General features: G+C 44.0%; 1 protein-coding gene across 1 annotated transcript in view; it reads left to right on the top strand.

The window, feature by feature from the left end:
- LOC111864032 (serine-rich adhesin for platelets) overlaps positions 1 to 27,571 on the top strand; it is a 622,801-nt gene that overhangs the window by 422,807 nt on the left and 172,423 nt on the right. Inside the window, exon 5 of the mRNA XM_023850976.2 lies at positions 21,782 to 22,313. Coding sequence (XP_023706744.1) covers positions 21,782 to 22,313 — 532 coding nt within the window. The remainder of the gene's footprint in view (positions 1 to 21,781; positions 22,314 to 27,571) is intronic.

The raw sequence follows: 27,571 nt of genomic DNA, 5'->3' as shown, positions 1-27,571 counted from the left end.
ATCCGTTGTGCTGACCACGCGACACCCTCTATCCGCGAAATTTCGGCACTAACTTCGCCGACAAGCGGCGGTAGCTCAATCGGTATAGTTCGCTTGCGGACTAAAATCACGAAGTTTTTTTTCTGTTTCTTTGTAAATTTCTGCCTTAATGTTTTCTTCCATCTCTCTCTCTCTCTCTCTCACTCGACTCTTGCATAGGGTATCCGTAAAACGCTTTGTTTCACTTCTGTTTCTTAATCCTAAGACAGTCGGTAGGACTCCTTGGACAAGGAATCAACCCGTCGCAGATCCGCTACCTGTACATACACAGAATAAACGCAGACATCCCTGCCTTGAGTGGGATTCGACCCCACGATCCCAGTGTTCGAGGGAATGAAGACAGTTTAGGCCTCAGACCGCTCAGCCAGTGCGATCTTCTTTTCTTGCATACTATACCAAAATTTGACCTGGAGGGTATTTGCAAGAGACAGTCACGTAATAAATTAGTTATATAAAGAATTTAAAGTTTTAAGGCGTCGAGGACTCCTCTGCATCGAAGGCGAAGTTTGGATATTCCCCGAAATCGTTGGCAGTCCGTACTAGAGTATAACGGCATAACCCAGAAGACATCAGTATGAATGGCAACTGTAACAAGTAATAAGTGAAAAGAAAGTTGTAGGTACGAATGTAGAAAACTGAAACACCCGATATGTGGATCTTTCGAGAGGTGCAACGCGATGAACGCGACTCTTTCATTGACAGAATTCGTCAAGGTATAATATCGAATTATGATTCATTTTTTATACTCAGAGGCTGTGACAGCCACTGCTCACTCACTCACTCACTCACACTCGTGGAGCTGACCCCTTCTTGAGAAGCTGCTCATTCTACAGCTACTCTAGAACTTCCCAGCATTTTATGGAACCCCGAATGTTCATTACCGTGCTCACAGTAGCCGTCCACTTGTCCATATCCTGATCCAGATCAATCCAACCCATATTATCCCATTCTATTTCTCTAAGATCCATTTAATATATTGTCCACTCACCTACGTCTTTGTCTTCCCAGTGGTATCTTTCCTTCTGGTTTTCCCACCAATATCTTACATTCATTCCTCTTCTCCGCCGTTCGTGCTACATGCCCTGTCCATCTCATCCTCCTCGACTTTATCATTCTAATTATACGTGGAGAGGGGTACAAGTTATGAAGCTCCTCAATATTTAGTCTTCTCCAACCTCCTGTCACTTCATTCCTCTATGGCGATAGCTACTGGTGCTTAGAGACAATGACGCTTCGGTTTGGGAAACTGCGTGATCCAGCAGAAAGCATAGAAACGTAATGAGGGAGTCAGACGATGATATGTGAGTGCTGGGATGGCCCCCAACGATAACATGTATTTAGGTTAAGGATTAAACCGATTAGCGTATTAGGGACAACCGAAGAATCAGCGTTGATGAAATTGTATCAGCATGATGAGGAGAAGATGTGGGCGCAAGAATAGCTTATGTCCAACCGGAAACATTCTGTTTCGATGCAGTGGAGGAACGATTGGTGATCTGGATCAAATGCACTGAGAATCCAGAATAATTGCATAGGAGAAGATTGAAATGAATCCACCTACTTTTTATCTTGTCAATATTTTTAATCAATTTTAATAGCTACGTTTTGTTAGTTGGGGCACCCGGTAGCATAGTTGGTTGAGGCATTGTAGTACAAGCCTGAAGATCGCGGGTTTCGAGTCCCGATGAGGTGGATTTTTTCAGTTTACCTAATCCTTCCAGCCGCACTATGGCCCTGAGGTCGGCTCTACCTTTTAACAGAAATGAGTACCAGGAATTAAATCTTCCTGGGAGGTAAAGGGCTGCCGGCATGTAAGTCTGGCAACCTCACCGCCGTCTGTGAGCTAACTGTCTAGAGAAACGGTGGAAGGCTCCACGTCTCACAACCCTATGGTCCTTCACGGCCAGATGCAGGGATAGTTCAGGAATTTGAGATGAAGGGAATCAATCAAAGTAGGCATCAGTTAATGACTCTTTAGTTCTCGACACAGCAGATGGTCTGTACACTGAATGACAGTGCTGGCTCATCTCTTTCCACATGAAGATAGCCATTTTTGTGAAAATGCATATCATAAAATACTTTCCGGGGGCACACGCAGGTCAATGCTGAAGTCTGGCTCTGATGTAATCTTGATCCCAAGGAGGAGAACTTTAACCTCAATCTCAGTAAGAAATCTTTTATTTGTCACTTTTTTTTTTCGTCTTCTCTCCTGACTGCTTTCTTCTGGAAATCCCTAATAAGGCTTGCACTGTTTCACAAGGTCATTCCTGTCATTAATCATGAGTGGAGGCTTAAGATTTAATGCAAGCTATGAACTTGATTAGGTCACCTATTCTTAGTGTTTCAACACAGCGCGGCAATCTCGTGCCTCCTGATGTGGCTGAATGATTCCATTTATTTCCCAGAGAAGGAGAAACCCACAAGTAACGGAATCCCAGAAGTTCTGAAGTGATTTCCATTAAATGCAGGTAGTCCTGCTTCCTTTTGGATGAAAGGCATTCGGCATGTTATATGTGCTTATGTATTTTATGTTCCAAACCATATCATGCAGCGATGTTACGTAAGCAGATGTACACTACACGTTTACCCATCAATGCACATCTTCTGTGTTTTCTTAGGCTCCTTTTCTTGTATGCTTATTCCTTATGTAGGAGTGGAGGTATGACTCCGTGCATTCGTAATTTCGCCACCAGATGAAAGTGAGTGGTCAACTTCACGCCTCGGACGCTTTAACTCCGGAGAGAGAGTATCAGGTACTCACTGGATAGGAGGCTGGTGTGTCCAAGAGCCGTTCTGGACGATGTGGATAAGAGAAAATGAAACCCCGACTTCTTGGTTCTCCAACACGTAGCTTAGTTGTTGTGCCGACCAAGCTGAATATATTCTGCGCCAATATTACATAAACTCATCTTTTCGGTCTTCTGTGACGTGCTGCCTTATAGTCTCATAGATGCTAACCTTTCGTAGGAAGTTGCTGCCTCCATCTTCAGAATAACTTGAAAATGAAGCCAGCGTGAAGATGGAGGCAGCATGTACCTCCGAAACGTCGGCAAGTATGTTACAGTATTCAGTAATCTTCGTTGTATTCGCCGTAAGACCTTGAGATCTGTCATTTAGATTACGGTATTCTGGAGTGTGACGCCGTTTGGTCCTGTAGATCGGTATCAACGTTTAAGGGAAACATGCTACTGTGTTTATGTTTTATTATTATTATTATTATTATTATTATTATTATTATTATTGTTGTTTTCGCTTTGTCATTGGCCTTTTGGCTGTCAAGTGTGCACGTAAATAAATAAGAGCGTAACTGGATTATTGTTGTTATAGTAGTTTACTTATCGACGGCAGTAACTCTGACTCTGACTTTGACCGCCTCTGTGGTCTAGTGGTCAGAGTTCCTGGCTACAGATCCAAAGGTCCCTGGTTCGATTCCCGGCGCTACCGGATTTTCTGAGAAGTAGTGTTTTCGGAAAGGGTTCCACTCAGCCTCGTGATGATAATTGAGATATTTTAAGGAAATAGCGGCTACGGTCTAGAAAACCGAGATTAATGGCCGAGATTAACCAATAAATTGGGAAGTACGTGGACGGTCGTGCCTATTTAAGGTCCTTTTCCTGGAATGTTTGAGAAACACCACGAAAAATTAAATACACGATAATTGGTTTCCCGGCCGAAATGCGATCCTAACACAAACACTTCCCGAATTCAAATGAGAAATGTTATCGCTTTTCAATGTTATTTTTCAGATTAAGACGGGCTAAATGACTCATTGTGGGTATATGTATCGTTCATGAAATATGAGACAATATTTTTTCCCACCTCCGTGTCGTCGGTCCATTGCAATCGTTGTAGTTGCATGTATGCATCGGAAGCCCACGGTTCTCTGGTAAAGTCGGCCGAGAGATTGCAGATAAAAGGTAAAGGTATCCCTGTAACAGGCCGTGAAGACACATAAGGTTGTGAAACATCGAGGCTCCCACATTTTCTTTAGATGGCGGTAAGGTTGTCAGCCTTACGCGCCGGCCGCCCTTTACCCCCAAGAAGATTCCTAGTACTCATTTCTGTCAGAGGCTGAGTCGACCCCAGGGCCATAGTGCGGCTGGAAGGATTAGGTCAATTGAAAAAAGAATCCATCTTATCGCGACTCGAACCCTCAACCTTCCGGCTTATAGCTTAGTGCCTCGACTAACTACGCTACCGCGTGCTCCTGGGATTGCAAGATACACGTATTCTTTTTCATCAAGACAGCGGACGGATATCGAGGGTTCGAGACAAACATAAACTTCACTTGCTCATTCGGAGGGATTGGGCACTGTAGTTAACATAAACCTGAGCCAGTTTGCAATTTATGAGTGTGTCCTTGTGTTTCTACACATGTATAATGTGTACTGACCTGTTGTGCCAAGGTGAGTGAAGCAAAAACCTGGTTTCAGCTAAAGGAAAAGAACTCTTGATTTACTGTAATTATGAATACAGATGCAAAATAAAGAGGAAGAAATATATATATGAAGTAGATATGAAGTATTTAAAAATATTACACAATACGGTAGGTCAGAATGTACGGAAGGGGAGTCCCGGCCAACAGACACCTCACTTCCGAGCATGGAAAGTATGACAAGCTGTAATATCAATACCTTCATCGGTACTTTGGGGGGGGGGGAGCTGTTGGCGCCTTCAGTTGCATTTCCTCGCGTAAAGAATCTTTTTTTTTTTACAGTTTCCACGCGTGTGTGTCATGGCCAAGAAGGGACCGACGACTAGAAATAATTTTTAGGCTATCAAAAAATATTTAAAGTCCACGTCTCTCTTACTCCAACTTACTGGATTACATCAAAATTTAGTCCCCCTATTCGCGACGTGTTTGAGAACAGGGTGTTGGGGGGGAATATTGGGACTGAAGAGAGATGAAGTGACAGGAGGTTGGAGAAAACTGCATAATGAGGAGCTTCTTAACTTATACACTTCTCTAAGTATACTTAGACTAATGAGATTGGCAGGACATATAGCACGAATGGGGGGAGAGAAGAAATTCATATAAGATATTGGTGGGAAAGCCCGAAGGAAGGAGAAAACTAGGAAGACCAAGGCGTAGGTGGGTGAACAATATTAAAATTGACCTTAGAGAGATAGGATGGGATGGTATGGATTGGATTGATCTGGCTCAGGGTAAGGACCGCTGGAGGGCTCTCGTGAACATGGTAATCAAGTTTCGGGTTCCATAAAATGCTGAGAAGTTCTTGAGTAGCTGCACAGTTGACGGCTTCTCGAGAAGGGCTCAGCTCCATAATATAATAATAAATTCGCGATGATCAATGAATAGCTTTATCATCTGTGCTCTTGACCAAAGTTACAGTTAATGGGGTCAGAGCGGATGGAATGAGCGGTTCACGTCAGGGGCATGTGTGAGGCGGGAAATGCACTCACTCACTCACTCACTCACTCACTCACTCACTTACAAAACCTGAAAGCAAAGAACCACTTGGTAGAATTTGGCATCGCTAGACAGATAATATTGTCACATATTGGAGGGTTGTGTGACTTATAAAACGGGGTTTGGATTTGATGATCTAATTTATTGGACCTTCACGCAACTTGTTACAGCATTTCACAAATCACTATCTTCGACTTGACACACCACACTACATTAATCCACTACTCTGAATCTATTCTCACTTCCAAATGAACTGTCACTCCAAGTCCAAGTCACATTGCGACTGACGGTCAGTCAGTCATTAAATCTTGGTGTCGAGCCCCATCTGGGGCTCATGACCAGATATTTGTTACTGTTTGACAGTTACGGTCTTGTTTTTGTGGGGCGCCCTCTCTGACGAAAGGAGGGGTCTGTCTTTTGTATATGCTGCTGGTCCCTGACAGAGCAGTCTTTCTCAGGTCCGAGTCCCTTGGGACTCGCGACCATATTTTACTGTCTCAGATTTGAGACTTCCCTCTTCGTCGCCTCCTACGACTCGCGGGGTCACGGCGGATGCACTCGACCCCGCCTCCACACGATTTACTCAGCTCTTATGTTCTTATGTCAGTCAAAGTCACATTGCGACTGACGGTCAGTCAGTCAGTCAGTAAGTCTTGGTGTCGAGCCCCATGTGGGGCTCATGACCAGATATTTATTACTGTTGAACAGTATGGTTTTGTTTTTTGTGGGGACGCCCTCTCTGACGAGAGGACGGGTCTCTCTTTTTTACATGCTACTGGCCCTTGCCAGCGCAGTCTTTCTCGGGTCCAAGTCCCTTGGAACTCGCGACTGTATTTTACTGTCTCAGATTTGAGACTTCCCTTTTCGTTGCCTCCTACGACTCACAGGGTCACGATGGAGGTATTTGACATCCTTATTAAAGTAAAGACCCTTAGGTCAGTTATGATTGGCTTCTCGTTATATAACCTCGGGTCTGATCTCACAGAAAACACGTCCACTGCCTAGCAATGGATGTACTATATTTTGCATACTCGATGGAACGTGTTTACCTAGCAACGGCCTACTTATCAATGTATATCTTCGCAGGAAGACGTTTATCGAGCCGTTGCCTAGAAGTTGATTTGTACTCACAAAATCTGAAAGGAACTACTTGACAGAATTTGACATCGCTGAATACATAATATTGAAACTGTATTTTAAATAAATAGTTTTCGGGAACGTGGGCAGCATTTAATAGGCTCGTTGTAGGATTCATTGGCAGGATCTTTGCCTGTGGTTGTTGTAAAGGGTGTGGATTTTCTGAGCAGCTGAAGGAGCATAAGCTTCCCCAGGGTTGGGCTCCATACAGTGCGTTAGTTAGTTGGCTCATCGACTACCTAGTTTTTTCTTATCAGTTTTCAATCTAGAGCTCTATAGTACTTGGAAATAGATTGGCTGTTAATTCATCCATATTGTGAATATGGTATCGGACTTGAAGCACTGGATGTCTTTCTCTGTACGAAGTTCGTGTCAGTAAAGTATACGATAATACACTACCCTTGCGAAGTCTTATTTAATTTATACTATGTCTTTAGTTGCCTTTGTCGCGAAGAATCGCATCAAAATTTACCATGCAGACCCGTTGCTAGGCAACGACCGTGAAGGACTCAAGTATACAACGGAACTATGTAGAATTCCGGTATGTAAAGTTGTAAGTATATGTGACATGTACTACTGATTTTTACCGTGGTAAATATGGCTGCGCTGGCGACGACCAGTAGCAATTGTAAACGACACACCCGCCCTCTTGTCAGAGAGGGCGCCCCACACGAACAAACCCGCAACTGTCTGACAGTAACAAAAATCTGGTCTTGGGCCCCAGATGCGGCTTGACACCAAGACTGACTGGCCGACTGACCGTCGGTCGTAACGTACTCGTAACTTTTGTTGGTGAGTTAGTGAGTGAGTTAGTTAGAGAACTGCTGAGATTTAGTCGTTGTGAGCTGATGATTATTATTATTGCTAGTGGGGCAGGACTAAGCCCCTTGTACTGCGGCACTTCTGGCCTATTGTACCAGCCCCAGATGATAGGTGAGGGTGATTGTGGAGCAATTGATGGAATGAATATTGGCAAGGGAAACGGAAGTACTCGGAGAAAACCTGTCCCAACGCCACACTGTCCACCACAAATCCCACTTGACCAGACCCCGGGATCGAACCCGGACCTCCGTGGTGGGAAGCCAGCGACTAACCGCTTGAGCGGTCTTGTGAGCTGTTGGCGTGAGAAGCTGGTAGCTGAGGCCGGGGACAGTTGGGTAACCCATAGGAAGAGGAACGTTCGGCTACCAAGCAACGGCTAGTGAAGACTCTAACAGACTGAGAAGACCTATTGTGTCCTATAGTGATTTGTGAAGTGTAATAAGGAGTTCTGGAATAGTCCAGTAATTCTGGTCATCACTTCAAGACCCGCCTCTAGTCACTAAATCACGTTAGAATATTATAAGAATAAAGCATTCAGCATGGAAAGGATCAAACAATACAATGCGTGGAGCATGATCGTCGCTTATCACTTTTGTAAACATGGTAGCAGTGGTATGCAAAAATGCAGCTCTGTCCAGGAGCTGAAGGCATTCGATGGTGTTCTGCCATCGTGCCAGGCCAGCATTTGTCCCTTTCTGTAATCTTCTTTAAATATCATTTATCGCTAACTGTTCCCCTGGAATTCTGTCTCCTGTCGGCAAATTCAAAGTCTTCCACTGAGGTGGAATTTCTGGGCTTCCTTAACAATTTATTTAGTTCTACTAAAGGAATTCTGTTTGGAAAAAAGTAAAAATCTTGTAAAGTATATGCGCTGGCAGAATAGAATAAATTAGGAATTTCTGGTAGACCAAATGAATTACTTTTGGACCTTCTCGATTTTCTAATGTCCTAACAATGCAACTAGTCCGGGATTAACGAGCATTTTTATTGTCACTTAAACTACTACTACTAGAACGAAACTCTGAGACTACGCCTACCGGTGTGTCCCAGCATCTGGTGTCTCGAGCACATTGTTAACTCGTAAGAGACACACAATGGGGTTGAAGGTAAAAAGGTAAAGTTGTTCCTGTGCTTAACTAATTGAACGCTACGTCATGCAGGCGTACGGGGGAGTGGATATATAGGTTCACGTTTTCTTGACCTCGGCACTAGTTGGAGGTGAGTGGTCAGTTTTACGCCTCAGCCACTTTACCTCCGGGGAATAAGCCCCCAGCGCCCATTGGATAGGAGGTTGGGTGGGCCTCAGAGCTCTTCTGGACGACGTGGAGAAGAGATAATTCTTGACCCTATCGGGACTCGAACTCCGACCCCTCTGTCGTCCAGCCCGTAGCCATTCGCTGTACTGACTGAGCTATCCCGGCTCCTGTCTATGCATGAAATGGCTTCTTAAATTCTCTCTCTATGGATCAACAGCCCTTTGGACTTAGGCCGTTTTTCAGTTTCTTAATCTGTACGCAGTCGTTTGGACTCCTTTGATGGGGGATCAGCCAGTCGCAAGGCCACTATCTACACACAGAACAACACAAACACGGAATAAAAGCACAAAGACATCCGTGCCTCGAGTGAGATTCGAACCCACGATCCTAGCGTTCGAGCGAGCGAAAGCAGTTGATGACTTAGATGCTCGGCACTACTATCTGCATAAGACTACGTTTTTAGATGCCACGAAAGGATTCATGTAAGTAATGTTGGTTTCTAAATATGGCATTCCTTTGCTGCAAGCTCAGCACGCACAGTAGCTAAAGGCCACGAAACGCTTTTGACATAAGAACAACGGCATGTGGCTGAGCCTCTGAAGGATGCTTAGGAATGTCACCCGCACGTCAAACCTTTGCGGCCATGCTTCAAAAGAGACCAGTAGTAGCGAACAGATTTTGACTGGCCGTTTGTTTATTTGTTTTTTTTTCCCCCTCTAGAAGGCCGTCCATTTTCATGTCTGCAGTTGGCGTTTCCCATAGGTTCACCGGGGTCTCCTTTAAGGTGATGAAGGACGGAAAAGGAAGGAAGACTTGAGTCATTTTCACGGCGAATAATAAGGTGCATAAAGGATAACGTTGTTTCTATACTGACCATCACGCCGTGCAGAGGTAAACATATGCAGGAGTGGAGTTACAAAAAGGTAGTGTTGTTGCTGCGCTTAACTAATTAAGCACTACGCCATGAAGGCGTATACAGGAGTGGATGTATAGATCCACATTTTCTTGACCTCGGCACTAGATGGAGGTGAGTGGTCAGCTTCACGCTCCTGCCGCTTTACCCCCTGGGAAAGAGCCCTCGGTACCCATTGGGTAAGGTGTTTGGTGGGCCCCAGAGCCGGTCTGGACGATATGGAGAAGAGAAAATTTTGACCCTACCGGAACTCGAACTCCGACCTCTCGGTCGTCCAGTCCGTAGGCAGTCGTTATACCGACTGTGCTAAGAGTGGATTTATAGTTAACACACCTAAACCGGAGAGCCGCGATAGATCAGTCGGTACAGCGACTGACTACAGGCTGGATACCTGAGGGGTCGAATTTCGAGCCCCGATAGGGTCAAGAATGTTCTCCACGTGGTCCAGACCGGTTCTGGGGCCCACCCAGCCTCGTATCCAATGGGCAACTTTAGTCTTTTCCCCATAGAGTAAAGCGGCTGGGACGTGAAGCTGACCACTCACATCCAGCTAGTGCCGAGAATAAGAAAATATGGGTCTGTACATCAACTGTCCCATACGCCATCATGACGTAGTGCTTAATTAGTTCAGTGATTGGACAACTTTTCCTTATATCTTGACCTCCGCCTTATTCCCAGGCACAGCGCTACTGGTACCCACTGAGTGTGAGGTTAAGTCGGCCTCAGAGCTGCTGATGGTGATGAAGAGATGTGGGCTTTAGAAACCGGTATATGATATCTGTTGCGAATATTCGGTTAATGTTCCCAGTTCCCATCTACGCATTTATCAGTAAGGCTTTTGGTGATCAGCATTAGATTATATTATACTGAGGGCTTCAACATGAATCAATATCTGTATGTAATTTTACTGATACGTTACGTGATTTGACATGCACCTTTAAATGAACTATCATCCCTCTAATTTTTCATTCGTCCACTTCTTTCCGTCTCTAATGCAACACAAACTTGTATTTTAAAATGTCATTACAATTTCCTTGAAATTTCTTAAAATGTTATTAAAATCGCATTTTATTTTACTGTTTCGGCCCTATAAGGCCATTCTCAGGCAACTGCTAATTGATTGAAACCGCTGCACTGCATGAGCTCTTACGTCAATATATTATATGCTATAACTGCTCGTGACCGCCTCTGTGGTCTAGTGGTCAGAGTTCCTGGCTACAAATCCAGAGGTCCCGGGTTTAATTCCCGGCTNTCTACCAGATTTTCTGAGAAGTAATGGGTGTAGAACGGGGTCCACTCAGCCTCGTGAATATAATTGAGGAACTGTTTGAAGGAAATAGCGGCTCTGGTCTAGAAAACAGAAATTAACGGCTGTAGGGATCCGTTGCGCAGACCACGCAACACCCTCTACTCGCGAAAGTTGGCTCTAACTTCGCTGACAAGCGGCGGTCGCTCGGCCGGCATAGTTCGCTTGCGGACTCAAGCCACAAATTTGTTTTTATTACTGTACGTCGTCGTTGTTTGAGAATGTATGTCCACGCTTCACTCACGCCACTTTCTTAAAAGTTTTCGTGCGGGAGCAAAACGTGTCATAGTTTGAAGAGAGAACAGAGACTGAAACTGAGCGGCTTGGCATAGCGGTAACGCTCTTGACTCGTATTTGGGAGGTGCTCAGTTCGAAACTGGCCGGGACACCTGCCGAGATAAATAATCCGCGTAATATTCAGTGATTATATTTGGTTAGAAGGCTAGATTCGAACCTGATACCTTAGGAGAGAAGTCTAGAGTGGGACCCCTACACTAACATGTTAATTCATTTAGAACTCAGCTTCAAAGTCTGATAATTAGGCCGCGCCATAGCTCAAGCTGTTAATCGCTGGCTTCCCACCGCGGCGAACCGGGTTCGATCCCGTGTCTGGTCAAATGGGATTTGTGGTGAACAAAGTGGCGCTGGGGCAGGTTTTCTCCGAGTACTTCGGTTTCCCCTGCCAATCTTCATTCCACCAATTGCTCTACAATCACCCTCACATATCATCTGGGGCTGGTACAATAGGCCAGAAGTGGCCGCAGTACAAGGGACTTAGTCCCACCCCACTAGCAATGGAGAAAAAAAAGTCTGATAATCGGTAAAGTTCTCTGGATACTAGCGCCGCAATAAAAGCTAAGAGGTTTATCTACATGTGAAATCTAGTTGCTCATGTAAGACAGAATTTCCTGTGTTCAGTCTTTCGAGGACAAATGGAGTGTCCTCCAACTCCCTCTCCTGACGTTACCTCTCCTAGCCACGTTGTCCCTCCTCCTCACTCTCGTCTGTCCTTCCTTCCTGCTTGCCAAGAATCTACCTGGTACTGTCGACAGACGCCCTGTTCCATGTACGGCATCTTAATTAACCTCGGCAGCAAGTGGAGACGATGTCTCGAACATGAACATCCATTGTTCCATAGAGCCACCTGCGTCAGTATGAAAATATTTGAGTATATATCTTGCCTTTCACGGACGACAGTGAAATTGAATTATAGGCAGTAAGTAACAGTATTATATTTCAGCATCATCTTGCATTGGTGAAAAGGCAAAGCTATACCTGTAACAGGCTGTGGAAGCCCATAGGATTGTGGACGTCGTGGCTCCCACATTTTCTCTAGACAATCGGCTCACAGATGGAGTTGAGTTGTCAGCGTTACGCGCCGGCCGCGCTTTACCCACCAGGAAGATTCCTGGCACTCATTTCCGTAGAGTTTGAATCGACCTCAGGGCCATTGTGCGGCTGTAAGCATTAGGTCAATTGAAAAATCCAACGACCTCATCAAGGATCAAACCCACGACCATTCGGGTTATAGTCATATTGCCTCAACCAACCATGCTACCGCGTCTCTTGCATTGTTTAACGATTTAATTTGCAGGGGCAGTCTTGAAGATGCAACTTTTTGTCGTACTTCTAGACTGTTAGTGTGCTATGTTGTGATTTTTTTTATAAATGGTGCTTCTACGACAGGTTTCGCCCTTATAAGGTCATCAGAAGTAAATACTCTTAAGCAGTTGGTGCACTGTATTGCCTTCTCTGGTTCATTGTTCCAAAGTTTCGCTAAAACTAGTTCCAAGTTATTGAAGTTTTTCAAATCATTCCTTCTTTCGGTTGGTACTTGGGTTTCCGGTGAAAGGTGAAGTTGTCCCTGTGCTCAACTAATGAAACACTACGCCATGAGGACCTAGGCGTATCCTCGACACTAGTTGGAGGTGAGTGGTCAGCTTTATGTCCGGCCTTTTCATCCCCTGTTAACGAGCCCCCGCCATCCATTGGACAGGAGACTGGGTGGACCCCAGGGCCGGTCTGGATGATGTGGAGAAGAGAAAATTCTTGATCCCACCGGGACTCGAACTCGGATACCTCGGTCGTCCAGTCCGTAGCTACTTGCTATACAATCTGCGCTATCCCTTTTTCCCTTTTGTTTCCAGTATCAACTGAAAAAAAGGAAAATATCCATACGCACGCATATAGACGACCTAAACGCACGTAATCAGGACTCACAAAATACACACCATTACAAAAAGCGGGATGTGCCACATTATACATGAACCTTTCTTATATCTCTTTAATAGTTTCAATAAAATGTTAACAAATAAATGGTTGCAGTAAACAAATCTCACGAACTAAGCTATATTAAACATACTGTAGTAATTTTTTTCCACTGGCTCTACAGCCCCCTTAGACCCTGTCCTCTGATTTTTTGAGTATCGTGATCATGTTACAGACGGTAGGTCTCCTTGGAAGAGTGATCAGCTCGTCTCAAGGCCTCTACCTATACACAGGACAACACAAATACAGAATAAACACACATATCAAACATCCATGCTTTGTTTGGGATTCGAAACCACGATCCCGGCTTCCGAGCGAGTGAAGGCAGTACATGGCTTAGACCGCTCGACTTCCGTGCCGGGCCTGCAGCAATTATACCTGACGATACCCATTGTGTGGCCGAAACATGTCGCTTAATTCATAAGTAGACTTGGAATAAGAGGTGCTTTAGCCAGGAACACGAAGCTGCATTGAAGACTACGTGGTGTGGAGTAAACGCACACTCACGAGTGCACTCATGAGAACCAGACCGGAAAGAGATCCGCAACAGACGGCACACTGCGTCCGGAGCATTCCCTGTGAATTTGGCGAAACAGCAGGACCGTTAGCTGTGCGGCTTAGCGAACACAAGCACAATTTCAGACAGAAAAATCAAATGTGGTCCAACATGCCTGTGAAGAAGGTCGTACGGTAGGTTGGAATGAAGGAAGGCTTTTGGACGTTGAAAGTAATAGTAGGTATGAGAAATACAGATAATCGGGCCATATGGCGTGTTTAACACATCCGATCAGCCAATCCAGTTTCGATTTCTCTCGTATAGATTCCTTTTTTTATTAGTATGAACTTTGGAAAATTATAGCGAAGGTCAGTATGATCTCGAGACTCTTCAGGATTGCCGGATGGGGGGGGGAGTTGCATGACTCCCAGAGTCGTGAGACAGGAAAACATGGTCATGAGTCCCGCGGGACTCGGAACGAAGAATTATTGTGCTGACTAGGGCCAACAGCAATTTACCCGACAGAAGTAGGTTGTCGAGTGTGTGGGCTTAGTTGTTCCTAACTAACCCAATAGAGCAGGTGCCTCCTGCCCTTTCACTTGAGGACGAAAAGAGATCCAGTTCCTGAAACCTTGTTCTTTAAGTACCAGAAGATGGAAAAGTCCAAGAATCTCGGTAATCCCGGTTAAGTATTTATACTTATAAGCAGAAAATTTGGTGGAAATTCTAAATAAAATTATATAAATCCTTTTCTATTGACATATGTACAAATTATTTTTTTTTACAGTTAAGTCATTGAAGAAATCAGTCTTCTGGGATGTGGCGCCGTGTAGATATTGTGTTAATCGACGTTTCGGAGGAACGTATCGTCTCCATCTTTAGGGTAGAAGAAAAAATAAGAAAATCCGCGAGCAAGGAACCAGAGTGAGCTGGTGAAGTCATTCTTCGCCTATCACAGTGACTGCGCGGTCTAAGGCACGAACCATCTTCGCCCGATTAAACACTGAGATTGTTGGTTCGAATCTCACTCGAGGCCTGAATGTCTCTATGCGTTTATTCCGTGTTTATGTTGTTTCGTGTGAAGGTAGCGGCCTTGGGACGGGCCGATCCCCCGTTCAAGGAGTGGTACTGACTGTGTATAAGATTAAGAAAATGAAAAATCGGCCTTGGTCCAAAGGGCTGTAGAGTCACATGGGGGAGGAGGGGAAAGTCATTCTTCAGATCTTCAGAGTCATATCTAAAATTTTTTCATGCGTTCTAAACTTGTTTTTATGATCTTGTAATAAGCAGCGCCGAATGTTTGTGTTATTCTAACACTGAAATCTTTAATTGACAGAACAGCCCGATACAGAATACAAATAAATTCTTCTATAATAGGATCGAAAGGTGTACTCCATTGGTTGTATAGCGCACATGGCATCAGCCGTATTACTGCTGGATGCATGCCGAGCTTCAAACGGAGCCCATTATGAAGTGCTAAACTCAAATAAAACAAAAGATTACGCTGTTACATTGCAGTTTATCCTCTTATTTTAGCTTGTCGCATTCAATAAATATCTGAATTTGAAATAGCGACATTCCTTCTTTTAGGGAAGCCCTGGTAGATAAATAAATATATCGTGTATTTAAGTGTTATCTGTCCAACTCTGTTTCGTCGCCAGAAAATCGTACACGATTTTATACATACAAAAGAGATTAATTTAGTGTATGAGTATACAGCATGTTATCGTGCGGCGCCACTGTTGTAAAGGATTACATTCTTTCACTTTTGTAAACTAAATTTATCGATAAGAATAATTAAGCACTTCATTATCTCAATGCTCTAGCTTTCGAGCTTCAGTTAAGAAGTTAATGTGCCTTCTTATTGTTTACATTAATCTGGAAGTGCGCTAAGTGTGTGATGACGGAAAGAAATACATAATTTTGTTATTTAAGTACAGTGTTTTAATAAGATGCCATTTGAATAATGAGTACATTGGATAATGAATTTCTCATAATTCTTGCAGTGCTGCAACATCGCTAGAAATGGCTCCTCAACACGACATGCTGGGCCAGCGAGTTCCTGAAGAGTGCCCAATACTAAATCATCTAGTATAATTCATATTGCAAGAGTGAATCAGTTAAAATGAAGTGGCTGTGTAAATAAAACTTTAAATAAATTAGTTATCAGAGAGCCTCTTAGCAACTCATAATTTACAGAAACAGCAAGCCCTCTTCATAAGCATTCACGGTATATTTCTAACGGTATGAGGTCGATTTAGTTTCTTCATCGTATAGAATTTACGCGTTTGTTTGTAGGCACTACTTAGAAAGCAACCGAAACTACAAGTTTGTGTTCACATGTTGTGTTTTACATCTAATTTTATAGGCAGGATTTGTGACTTCTCAGGAAGGATATTATTATTTCTTATTAGCATATATGTCAAAACGTTTGCTTATAAATTTCATTGCTGTTTTTCAAGTACTTACGTCTTTATTCCAGGCAATGTAACTACATTCTGGTAGCTGTATGAGGTTTTGTTTCTGTTTGAGTAGAAATTTAAAGTTGTGGTACCTAAGCAAATGTTTCTTCCACGACTTCTTGCTGAATGTATATTCATTCTTGGTGAAAGAAAATGACTCCTTTGGCCGAATGCATTAAGCTTATAACAAATCAATTGTTAACAACAATATTTACCGAATTACTGCGCTGTCCTCTTGAGGAGGAGGAGGGGTAGACTAGACAATTTTGTGTACATAAATCAGGAGCGAATGAAGTAGTGTCAGAAGTTGAATGCCCGGTGCAGTATTTATGTTATTATGTTGGTATTGGTGTTGGTGCTTGTTTCGTGGCTTGCCGCTTCAAGAGGCAGCCAACTAAATGCCATGACGACGCAAGAATGTACATGTTAAGTGCGCAGATGTCACGGTAACTAACAGTACCGAGCTCAGTGGCATTGCAACTTTCATTTCATTCGTTACACTAAACACTTGAGTGGATCTGCTTTTCTTTAAGATCATCCGTTTTAAAATTGGTCATGAAAGTCATTTCTTTCAACTGAAACGTAACACTGTGAAACAAATGTGTCTGCTCTTAAGTCGATTTTTTTAAACAAATTCTTCTCTTCGGAAACTATTATCATTCCGTCGACTTTCCTAAATGCTGTGCATCAGGATATACGAATAATAGTTTTGTCCGCTGTTTAGTATGGGTGTGAAACGAGATCTTCTGTAGTAAGGGAAGAACGTTAATTACAGGCGTTTGAAAATAGTGTTCCGGAAGATATAAAAGGCAGTTAAGCACCACGCCATCAAGGCGTATGGGAAAATGGAAGTATAGCCCCGTACATTCCTAACCTCGGCACTATATTGAAAAGAGTGACCAGCTTCACGCCAAGGTCCCTTTACCCCCGGGGTTCGATGCAGACGGTTAAAGTAGGTGGGGCGTTTTGGGTATTGCACCACGACTAAGGAGCAAGGATATCTCAGTAGGTATAGTGACTGGGCTACAGAATGGAGCACCAAAGATTCTGGGTTCAATTTCCGACAAGAACAAGAGGGTCGTCTCGTCACAGCATCCGGTCCCCTTTCCAATGGTTACTGGGGCCGTTTCCCCCGGCATAAAGTGAACAGAGCGTGATGCTGACCACTCATCTCCATTTAGTGCCGACATTAAGAATGAGTGGAGCTATACTTCCACTTTCCCATATGCCTTCATAGCATGGTGCTCAATTAAGCATAGGGACAGATTTACCTTTAGCTTTCATGTAATGACCAACTTTATAATTTGCATGCGTTACCGAATGAGAGGACAGTAAAATCTGGGAGCCTGAGACGGCCTGATAATGAGGGTAGGTGGGAGAGTCAAGGAAAGGGATGGGAGTATCTTAGGAAATACGTTGTAGAGAATGGAACTAGTGAAACTGGCTCTGGATCGTGTCCAGTGGCGGGCTTTGGTATTTGCAGTATTTAACCTTATGGCTGCGCTTCCAGTTTAACCGTTTACGTCGTCTTTTGTTTCCATCAAAAACGAAGGGAATATTCAGAAATAGAGCCGCACAAAGCCCCTGACAAACACAGAAGAGACCTCCAGCAGCATTACATTTCGCGCGATAAGTTTGACAGCATTTTTTGCTTGTAAGGTTGGGCCATAGTAATTTGGCCCTTGCATCGCGACCATCACTGATCTATTGTGCTTCTCTGAGTACTTAAACCAAGTAAAATTTAAATATTGATTAATTAAAAATTATATGTCTCTTTTTCTTGTTCTTCTTGTGCCTCCAATAATGAATTTAAAAGTAAGTTCTGAAAAATATACTTGCGCCTGCAGAGATCCAAAGTTGTAATTTCTACGCACTTCAGCAACAAGACATCATGTATATGTGGAATCTTCTTGCTGCGTATATGTAACGGGGCTAAAAATGCTTGTTCATCTCTCTGTAATTTAAGATCTGAAGCCAGTTTCGCATATCTCCCATCTCATTCTAGGTCTCTTTAGTTAGTTAGTTAGTTAGTTATTGGAGAGGGTGGGTTTCCCCATGCACTGAGACCTGTAGTGGTCCATTGTGCTTCCCTCTATGATTTCTACCAGTCTCTATGTCCTACCGGTACTGGTGCTTACCATCGGTCCCACCCAGCCAGCGAGACCGGCTCTACTAACTGAGAGGTATCTGTAATGCTTCCCCCATCTACCAGAGGTATTAGATACTGCTGTTGGGCGGGAAACGTCCGTAATTTGGCTCAGTGACCTCCTTTGGAGATATGAGGTTCTTTTACGTGCCGTAAAGCTACGACACGGGACCCACGGCTTAAAGTCCCTCCCGGAGGATTTGTTCCCTGAATTTTTCCGCCCTTAAAAATTCGACGACCTCCGCCGGTTATTTGAACCCGCGTACTACGAGTCATGAGGTGGGAACGTTACCTTTAGACTAGGAGGCCGCTTTAGGTCTCTTTAAGTATACGTCTTAAAAGATTTTTAGTTCAGCATTCATTCTTTGTCTCATCTATCCTAGCCACACATCCACCTTTTCATAGCCTCTTTGTCTTCTCTGTCTTAACAGCATTAGGTGGCCTGTTTTGACCTAAGCCACCAAGTTCTTCTTTGTGTAATATTCCGTATTGCTTTCTAACTTCTTCCTTAGGTCCAAATAGTTTCTTGAAAACTGTGTTTTCAACGCTAGTAATGTATGTTCTTCCTTCAAGGTAAGAGGCCAGGTGAGTGTCAACTCACGCCATAGAGCAGAGTCATTTTCAGGAGCTAATATTCACTCAACTGTCAAGAAATTCCTTGCCTTTTATGGTAGAAGCCCGAAGTTTCATTACCACACCCTCGTATGCTGCTTGTATAAGATCCACTTTGATATTATCCTCTCATCTGTTAATAAGATATTCATTGCAAACTCAGGTGCAATTGTGGAGTCAGAACAAAGAGGAGCAATTTAAGTTTCCTTCGATCGTCTTACTGGATTGTCTATTGTTTTCATATGTTTCTTTCCGCAGTTTAAATCTATGTTGGCCGATAAGGGATTCGTAGGAAACGAGTATATTAGCACTACTGTTTTAATTTTGCTGTATTCTTCGACACTCTTCATATCCACAGCTCTGAGTACTGACTGCCACATAGCTTGTATCTGCAAGTCATTCACACAAGAAGTCGTTACTGTCTTAGCTATTCCTAAAACGTTTCTTTGTAAACTAATTTTTAAATTACTGACTCAATTTTTTTAGGCATATGATCATTAAATCTTTATATTGAAAACGATGACTTGAGTACCTGCATCACTGAATGCTTTGGCTTCGAACAGGATTATGTACGAAGGGGGACCCAAAAATAACCGGAAACGACCTGTTGCGCGCGCATGCTTTGTAGTTACGAGTTGTGCTGCTAGGTGGTGTTAGCTGGGGGTCTCCCGCGACTGCTAGTGAGCTGGCGCCAGTCTGAGTTAGTGGTTTGTCTGTGGTGCTCTGTTGTGTGCGTTCCTGTTTCAACCCTTTGGCGATTAGTGAGATGGCCGACCAGAAGGAACAAAGAGTGTGCGTGAAATTCTGGATCGTTCTGCACTTCACTCTTCAAGTCACGGCAAACTTTCACGCGGTTTTCTCTTTGGTCATCTCCGAGCAAGCGAGGAACAAACTTTGCAGACACCCGTCTCATGTGCAAACCTTCGGTTAAAATTCGCTGGACCGTGCTCCATGAGATGTTCGTTTCCTCAGAAAGTTGGTCAATGGTCTTTCGACGATCTTCATCAATTTCACGCACACTCTTTGTTCCTTCTGGTCGGCCATCTCACTAATAGCCAAAGGGTTGAAACAGGAACGCACACAACAGAGCACCACAGACAAACCACTTAACTCAGACTGACGCCAGCTCACTAACAGTCGCGGGAGACCCTCAGCTAACACCACCTAGCAGCACAACTCGTAACTACAAAGCATGCGCGCGCAACAGGTCGTTTCCGGTTATTTTTGGGTCCCCCCTCGTATTTGGTGAAGCCGGAAGAGTGGAGTGCCCTGTTGCCTCGATCCCTCGATTACAATATCTTACCGTTTAAAAGATTTAGGAGTAATAGCCATTGTCTTTGTTGGGGAAATCAGAACCTAACATGCTTGCCTTGAGATCAGACACTGAGTTGTTTACGCTTAACACTCTACAGTAGTTTTAATTAAATTGTACATATATATAGCAGCTGCATTCCAATAAAACATTTAAGAAGAATGAACAACCAACTTGTTAAAAAGTGTAAGATTTGAGGCTTTCACGGCGGTGACTATGAAGAAAGCAGTCTTCTGGGATTTGGCACCGTGTATATGTGGTGTTAACCGACGTTTCGGATGAACGTATCGCCTCCATCTTCAGGGTAGAAGAAAAAATATAAGAAATCTGGAAGCGAAGAGACCGTGGGAACCGGTAAAAGTTCCCAGAAGACTGCTTTCTTCATTGTTAAAAAGTCTCCGAAAGTGAATATGGCGATTGTAGAACAATCTTATCGTATGAGTGGCATTTTAAAATCAGAATTCTAGCGTTCTAAATGGGTATGACCGAAATACGAGTAAAATTGTGTTTACACTCAGTTTGCGGTCTACGTGTATGCGAAATGGATACAAACGTGGACATGGAAGGCATTGGGTTTCATTCGGCGGTTCTAACAAGTTCCGAAATTCTAAACGATGTGTTATTGAGTATGAGTATGAAGGGTGGGCCATAAAATCCGGCCCTTGCACTGCGACCTTCAATGGTCTATTGTGCTTCCCTTTTGGATTAACCCTTTATTAATCCTACACTTCGAACGAAATGTAGGACTTTATTTATGGGGGCGTCATAAAAGTCACTTGGTTCCGTGAGGAACTGACCTAGGTGACGAAATCTTAAGTAAGCTATGGCCTCACAATCACATAGGTTGTGTGTGGCTGATTCGTCTTCTTGTAGGCACCTGTCACACGTTGGGTCATCTGTCAGTCCCAGTTGGAAAAGGTGCCCTTTTAGGTGGCAGTGTCCAGTAAGTAATCCTACCACCCATCTTAATTGAACGTTATGTTATTAGTCTACAGTTAATACATTGTGAGCGGGATACCGCAGCCGGTATAGCGACTGGCTACCGGCTGGACGACCAAGGGGTCGGAGTTGGAATCCTGGTCGGGCAAGAATTTTCACTTCTCCGTATCGTCCAGACCGGCTCTGGGGCTCACCCAGCTTCATATCTAATGAGTACCGGGTGCCCTTTCCCCGGAGGTAAAGTGGCCGGAGCGTAAAGCTGACCACTCACCTTCAACTAGTGCCGAGGTCAAGAAAACGTGGGTCTATACATCCACTCCCCCTTACGTCTTCACGGCATAGTGCTTAATTAGTTAAGCTCAGGGATAACTTTACCTTTTTCTTACAGTTAAAACACGTAATCATAAAATTCTCCCCAGTTTTACCTTTATATTATATTTGTTTCTTTGTTTGCTTCCTAACCGCTTGTTATTTTACTGTAATGAACATACGAGTATATATCACAAGCACCATGTTCGAAGAACCTCCTCGTCTGGAGTCTAGTAAGCCAACATTGTACTCGTATCTCTGTCCGGCATTTGCTCACATAAACTTTGTGGGAGAAATGTTTATGGTGCTTAATCCATATGTTTATTGTTGCAGGGGAGGGCCAAGCTGACTTGGAGACTGTACCTGGTGCAACGGACCTTCACCACCAGCAGGCATCTGCAGCCGCAGGGTCCGCCGCTCTGGCTTCAGCCAAGCCTCGGGGAAAGCGTCGTGGCGCTACAGTTTCGAGGGACAACGGTGCCACAGGCGCAATGAACGGCTCCACCAGCACAGCCGATCACCAAAATAATAATAATAACAACCCTCCCGTGAAAACCGAAAGGCTGAGCCCCTCCACAACCACGTCTTCTACTACTGCGACCACCACGACCACTGTGACATGTGGCGGGACGGTCAGTGCGACCTCTAACACACCCGATAACAATAGTTCGTCTTCCAGAAGTGCGACTCCTTCCTCATCTTACCCCGGGACTCCTCCTGGGTCCCTGACTGCCGAGAGAGCGTCAAGCCCGTCTTCATCTCCCGCGGGGCAGCTCAGACATGTGGACCAGATGGTAGTGAACCGAAATTACAGCGACTTCATGCGCAGCCTTGCCGCCAAGTACAACAACGCCAACCCGAACGAGTAAGTATCCGGCGAGGAAGGCGTGCTGTTAGAGCTAAATTCTGTCATTGTTAACATTACAGATGAGGGTAGTATTTTTAATGCATACCTCTGCAACAATGTTTATTTGAACTACGATTGGTGTTAGAACAGGTACTAAGCTGAATCTGGAGTGGTTCCAACTCTATTTTCTTATATCCATTCTTAGGTGTTGTGACTCAAAATATTAATTGCATGTACTAAGGACCAAAACATGTAAATGTCCATGTATAGATTTATCTGTTTTATTTAATATTAGCGATTACAGCACACACTCTCTGCACTGTGTGTGAGAAATTGAAATTTAATAAGGGGCCGTGTTAGCATCTTCCTCACCACCACCACCATCATCATCATCATCATCATTAATGTAATTCTTTCATGCTGCCGCGGGCAACTTCCGACCACGGGGCGTAGTTTCCTTTTCGTGGAACATGTTGGGCATTGTGCATTACACACAGGTACGTGTGTGTATATAAATTATCCCTAGGGTTGTGAGACGTAGAGGCTCTCACATTTTCTAGACAGTTGGCTCACAGATGGCTGTGAGGTTGTCCACCTTACACGGTGCCCGCCCATTAACCCCCCTTCAGGAAGATTCCTGGTACTCATTTCTGTTAGAGGCTGAGTCGACCAAAGGGACATGGTGCGGCTGGAAGGATTAGGTCAATTGAAAAATTCAATGATTTTATTAGGAATCGAACCCGCAATCTTCCGGCTTGTAGCATAGTGCCTCAACCAACTACGCTACCGCGATTATTTATATATATGTATAATCGTATACAAAAAGGTAACTTTGTCTCTGTGCCTAACTAAGCAAGCACTACGCCATGAAGGTGTATGGGGGAGTGGATTTGTAGATCCACGTTTTCTTGACCTCGGCACTAGTTGGAGGTGAGTGGTCAGCTTCACGCCCCAGCCGCTTTATCAACTGGTAAAGAGCCCCCGGTACCAATTGAATAGGAGGTTGGGTGGACCCCAGAGCTGGTCTGGAAGACGTGGAGAAGAGAAACTTCTTGACTCTACCGGGACTCGAACTCTGAGACTTCGGTCGTCCAACCTTTAGCCAGTAGCTATACCGACTGCGCTATCCCGACTCCAATATATATACGGTGTGTGTGTGTGTGTGCGCGCGCGCGCGTCTATACCAGTTCATCCTACCGTCCAAACCCAAGGCCCTTTGTGATATTTCGTAGAAAATTATTTTTGACGATGAGGAGTTGTGAACCCCAGGAGTAACCCACCCTTTCTCGGATGACCGAGACTTCTTTTTCAATATATTCGTAGCTACCCTCCATACCTAGAGGTCATCTCCTTATCCGCAACCTGAGGACGCGCCGTACCGCGATGACAAGGAACCCACGTAACATGACATTCACGCATGCGCTTATACAAAGTCCCCACTCGAGGACCAAGTCTGTAGTGTCGTTAAGAGGCCATGCAGAATCTTTACAAGGTGTAGAAATGTGCACCTGCATCGCGTCCTCAGGTTGTGGGTGGAGTAGACGGCCTCCGACAATGTGACATGTTTAATAACCAGTCTCGCTAAGCAGAAAAGGAGTTGTCCTCCAGCATGATATTTGGGCGGGGCGAATAACACCCTCCACCTTAAGAAATATATCATATTATGAGTATACTAGGCATAACCTACCCAATGAAAAGAGGACACAACAGTTGAAACTTGCCACGTCAGCAGTCGCAGTAGATCAGGTTTACTGACATCAGTAACACAAGACCTAAAAAGTTAAAGTTATCCCTGCAACAGGCCGTGGAAGTCCGTAGGGTTGTTAGACGTCGAGGTTCCCACATTTTTTAGACAGTCAGCCCAAAGATGTCGGTGAGGTTCTCAGCCTTACGCGCCGGCCGCCCTTTACTCCCAAGAGGATTCCGGGTACTCATTTCTGTTAGCGGTTGAGTCGACCCCCAGGGACACAGGGCGGCTTGAAGGATTAGGTTAATTGAAAAATCAAATGATCTCATCGGGAATTAAACGCGCCACCTCCCGGCTTCTAGCATAGTGCCTCAACCAACTACGCTACCGCGTGCCGCCAACACAAGAGATAGCTAAGTAAAATTTACATTTAGTGGAGTTCAGGATGTAGGGCAGGCATGTCAAACTCAACTTGTACAGAGGGCCACCTCAGCCCTATAAATAATAGTCCAGGGCCACACTTCAAAATAGAAATACACATTAGATTTTGATACAAGGAAATTTAATTCTATTTATTATTTAGGAATAATTTCAGTATAATTACCTAAATTCACATAGCCTATCTTACAGTTTTAAAAAGCAAGAGAATGCCATTTTTGACAAGTATTAAACAGATTTTCAATATGTAAAGAGAGAGATTACACAAGAAATTATGTTAGAAATAGCAACACATTTAATTGCCTGCAGCCTGATAATTTATGTCTGCGTGAGACTTCTTGTCTTCTGGTCTGTTGGAAAACTGTCTTTACAAAACATATTTCTGTCAACATTTTAATATTGATTTTAATATCAATTAGATCTAAAAGTTGAGGGGCCGCACTTTGTGGCTATGGGGGCCGCATGTTTGACACGGCTGATGTAGGGTATAGTTATGTATTTTTGTATTGAAAGTGGAATGCTAATGTTCACTTAGGGGTTTCGTAAGTCGGGGGAAAAATGGCCTACTGTTAAGAGAGCTGAAATTTTTTGGTCACAGAATAATATATATATAATATTAAAATATCTTCATACTTACATCAGTTTTCTGAGTGTATTTTAAAAGACTGTGGCATCAGGTTATGGAATGAATTCAGCTGGTTCAGTAAAGATCCTGTGACGGGTTCTTATGAACACGGGCATGAATCCTTAACTGCTCATAAAGATGGGAAATGTCCTGAGATCTACCGGCTTCTCATGAATTTCTGTTTCCAACGGAGTCAGTAATTTAACAAGTCGATGAAAAGTCAGTTTCATAATGGAATGTAGAATTGCACTATATATTGCAGGGGATTATTATGAACGTGGTACTCTATCGTATAGATCTGCACAGCTGCAAGACATTAAAAGGTAAAAAAGTTGAAGTTGTCCCTGCGCTTAACAAAGTAAGCACTACATCATGAAGGTGTATAGGGAAGTGTATGTATAGATCCACGTTTTCTTAACCTCGGCACTNCTTTACTCTGAACCCTCGGTTGTCCAGCCAGTAGCCAGTCGCTCTACCGGCTTTGGTGCCCCGGCTCACTGCTGCAAGACAGTATCGCTGTATATGATTTCCTTATAACGGAAATGAATTGAAAGAGACGGAGGCGTAATGCTTTTACGAAATGGAGTTGCAGGCCTTGCAGTCGCTCATATTGTGTACCCTGCCGTAAGGTGCGCGTGAAGTTCACGAAACAGAGGAGTATTTTTTTTTAATTCGCTTAGTTGGGGTGTTGAGTCCAGTTGGGTCCACTCGGCACGGCGGCCACTGATTGGCCTATTGTAGCCTGCCCCAGGTGAGGGTGATTGTGGAGCAATTGGTGGAATGAAGATTGGCAGGGGAAACTGAAGTACTCGGAGAAAACCCACCCCACCGCCACTTTGTCCACCACAAATCCCACTTGACCAGACCCGGGATCGAACCCGGGCCGCCGCGGTAGGAAGCCAACGACTAACGGCTTGAGCTATGGCGCGGCCTAACAAAGGATAAGCTGTGCTCTAATGTTAGGAGAAATTTCTTCCTAGTAAGGAACGCGGTATATTTGAGAGCCACCACTACTCATCTTCACTTCCCATTGGATGCGACAGATGGACAGGATATGCAACTCTCATGAAAGAGAAACTAATAAAGAGTTTCACAAATTAAGAAACCTCTTCCGAAAACTAAGCATAGATGAGAGATAATATTAAACTGAATCTTAAGGTAATAATTTAAGAGTTTTGGTGATGGATTCAGCTGTGTCAGCGTAGGATGTAGTAATTGGATGTTATAGATACTATAATTGACAGTGTTCCATAGGAAAGAGGGGACAGTTCTTGACCATTTTAGCTACTTTCTGCTTCCCAAATGTGGGTGGAAGTGCTCGTGGCCTGATGTAAGTTATTCTTGCGGCATTTCCCGCCTCTTTCCAAAAACAGAGATACCCTGTATGCGACCAGAAGACGAGGAAACAGACGTAAGAAGATGCTGGATGGCCTTGGGGACAGAAGAGGATATCTTTATTTCAAGGAGAAGGCTCTATATCGCATCAAGTGGAGGAAATATTTTGGGTGAGACTGTGGACCTGTCGTATGACAGATTACTGATGAATGAAAAAAAAAAGGACCGAGGAAAATCAAGCGGATGCATTTTTATTATTTAAAAAGTCAAATGTTTAACATAAATATGAATTTAAAATACACGCTTCATCCGATTTAGATCAAAATATTTTCTCACCGCCTTTATATCAGAAACTTATACTTCCCTCGAAGTGACTCCATTTCACACCCACCCGAAGAATAAGCGAAATTGTTGGTTTATATGTAACGTAATCTTCAGCAATTTTGAAAGTAGATAGAGTGGTAAGTTTTTGAAGCTGAATAATAAATAGAATTTAAACAATTTGATCGTTCCTTAATTTTGTCACTAGCCCGTTTTCTTCTGTTCAGCTGTTATCAAGAATTTTGAAATATTATAAAGTGATCTACTGTATATACACGTATTCAGCGTGTCTTCTTTGATAGCTCGGTCAGTATAGTGACGAGCTACGGGCTGGATTGGACACCCAACAGGGGAAAGATATTTTTCTCTTCCTCACAGCGTCCACACCGGGCCACCCAGCATCTATATAGTGGGAATCGGGAGCCATTTCACCGGGGGTAAAGCGTCGGGGGGGCGTGAAGATGACCACTCATCTCTATCCGGTGTTGAGATCAAAAATGAGGGAGCTATACGCTCGCTCTCCACACGTCTTCATGATGTAGTGCTTAAGTAATTAAGCACAGACACAACTTCACCGTTTAACTACATGCTTCTATCTTCTGTTTAGGATACTACATATGAAGTTAACTGAAAGCTGAATGTGAGAATTGTTGCTCTATTTTTATTGCTAGTGGGGTGGGACTAGGTTCCTGTACTGCCGCCACTTCTGGCCTATTGTACCAGCCCCAGATGATAGGTGAGGCTGATTGTGGAGCAATTGGTGGAATGAAGATTGGCAGGGGAAACCGAAGTACTCGGAGAAAACCTGCTCCAGCGCCATTTTGTCCACCACAAATCCCACTTGATCAGACCCGGGATCGAACCCGGGCC

The sequence above is a fragment of the Cryptotermes secundus genome, unplaced genomic scaffold, assembly GCF_002891405.2.
Source record: "Cryptotermes secundus unplaced genomic scaffold, Csec_1.0 scaffold303, whole genome shotgun sequence".
Lineage (NCBI taxonomy): Eukaryota > Metazoa > Arthropoda > Insecta > Blattodea > Kalotermitidae > Cryptotermes > Cryptotermes secundus.
This window is presented reverse-complemented; position numbering and strand designations above follow the sequence as displayed.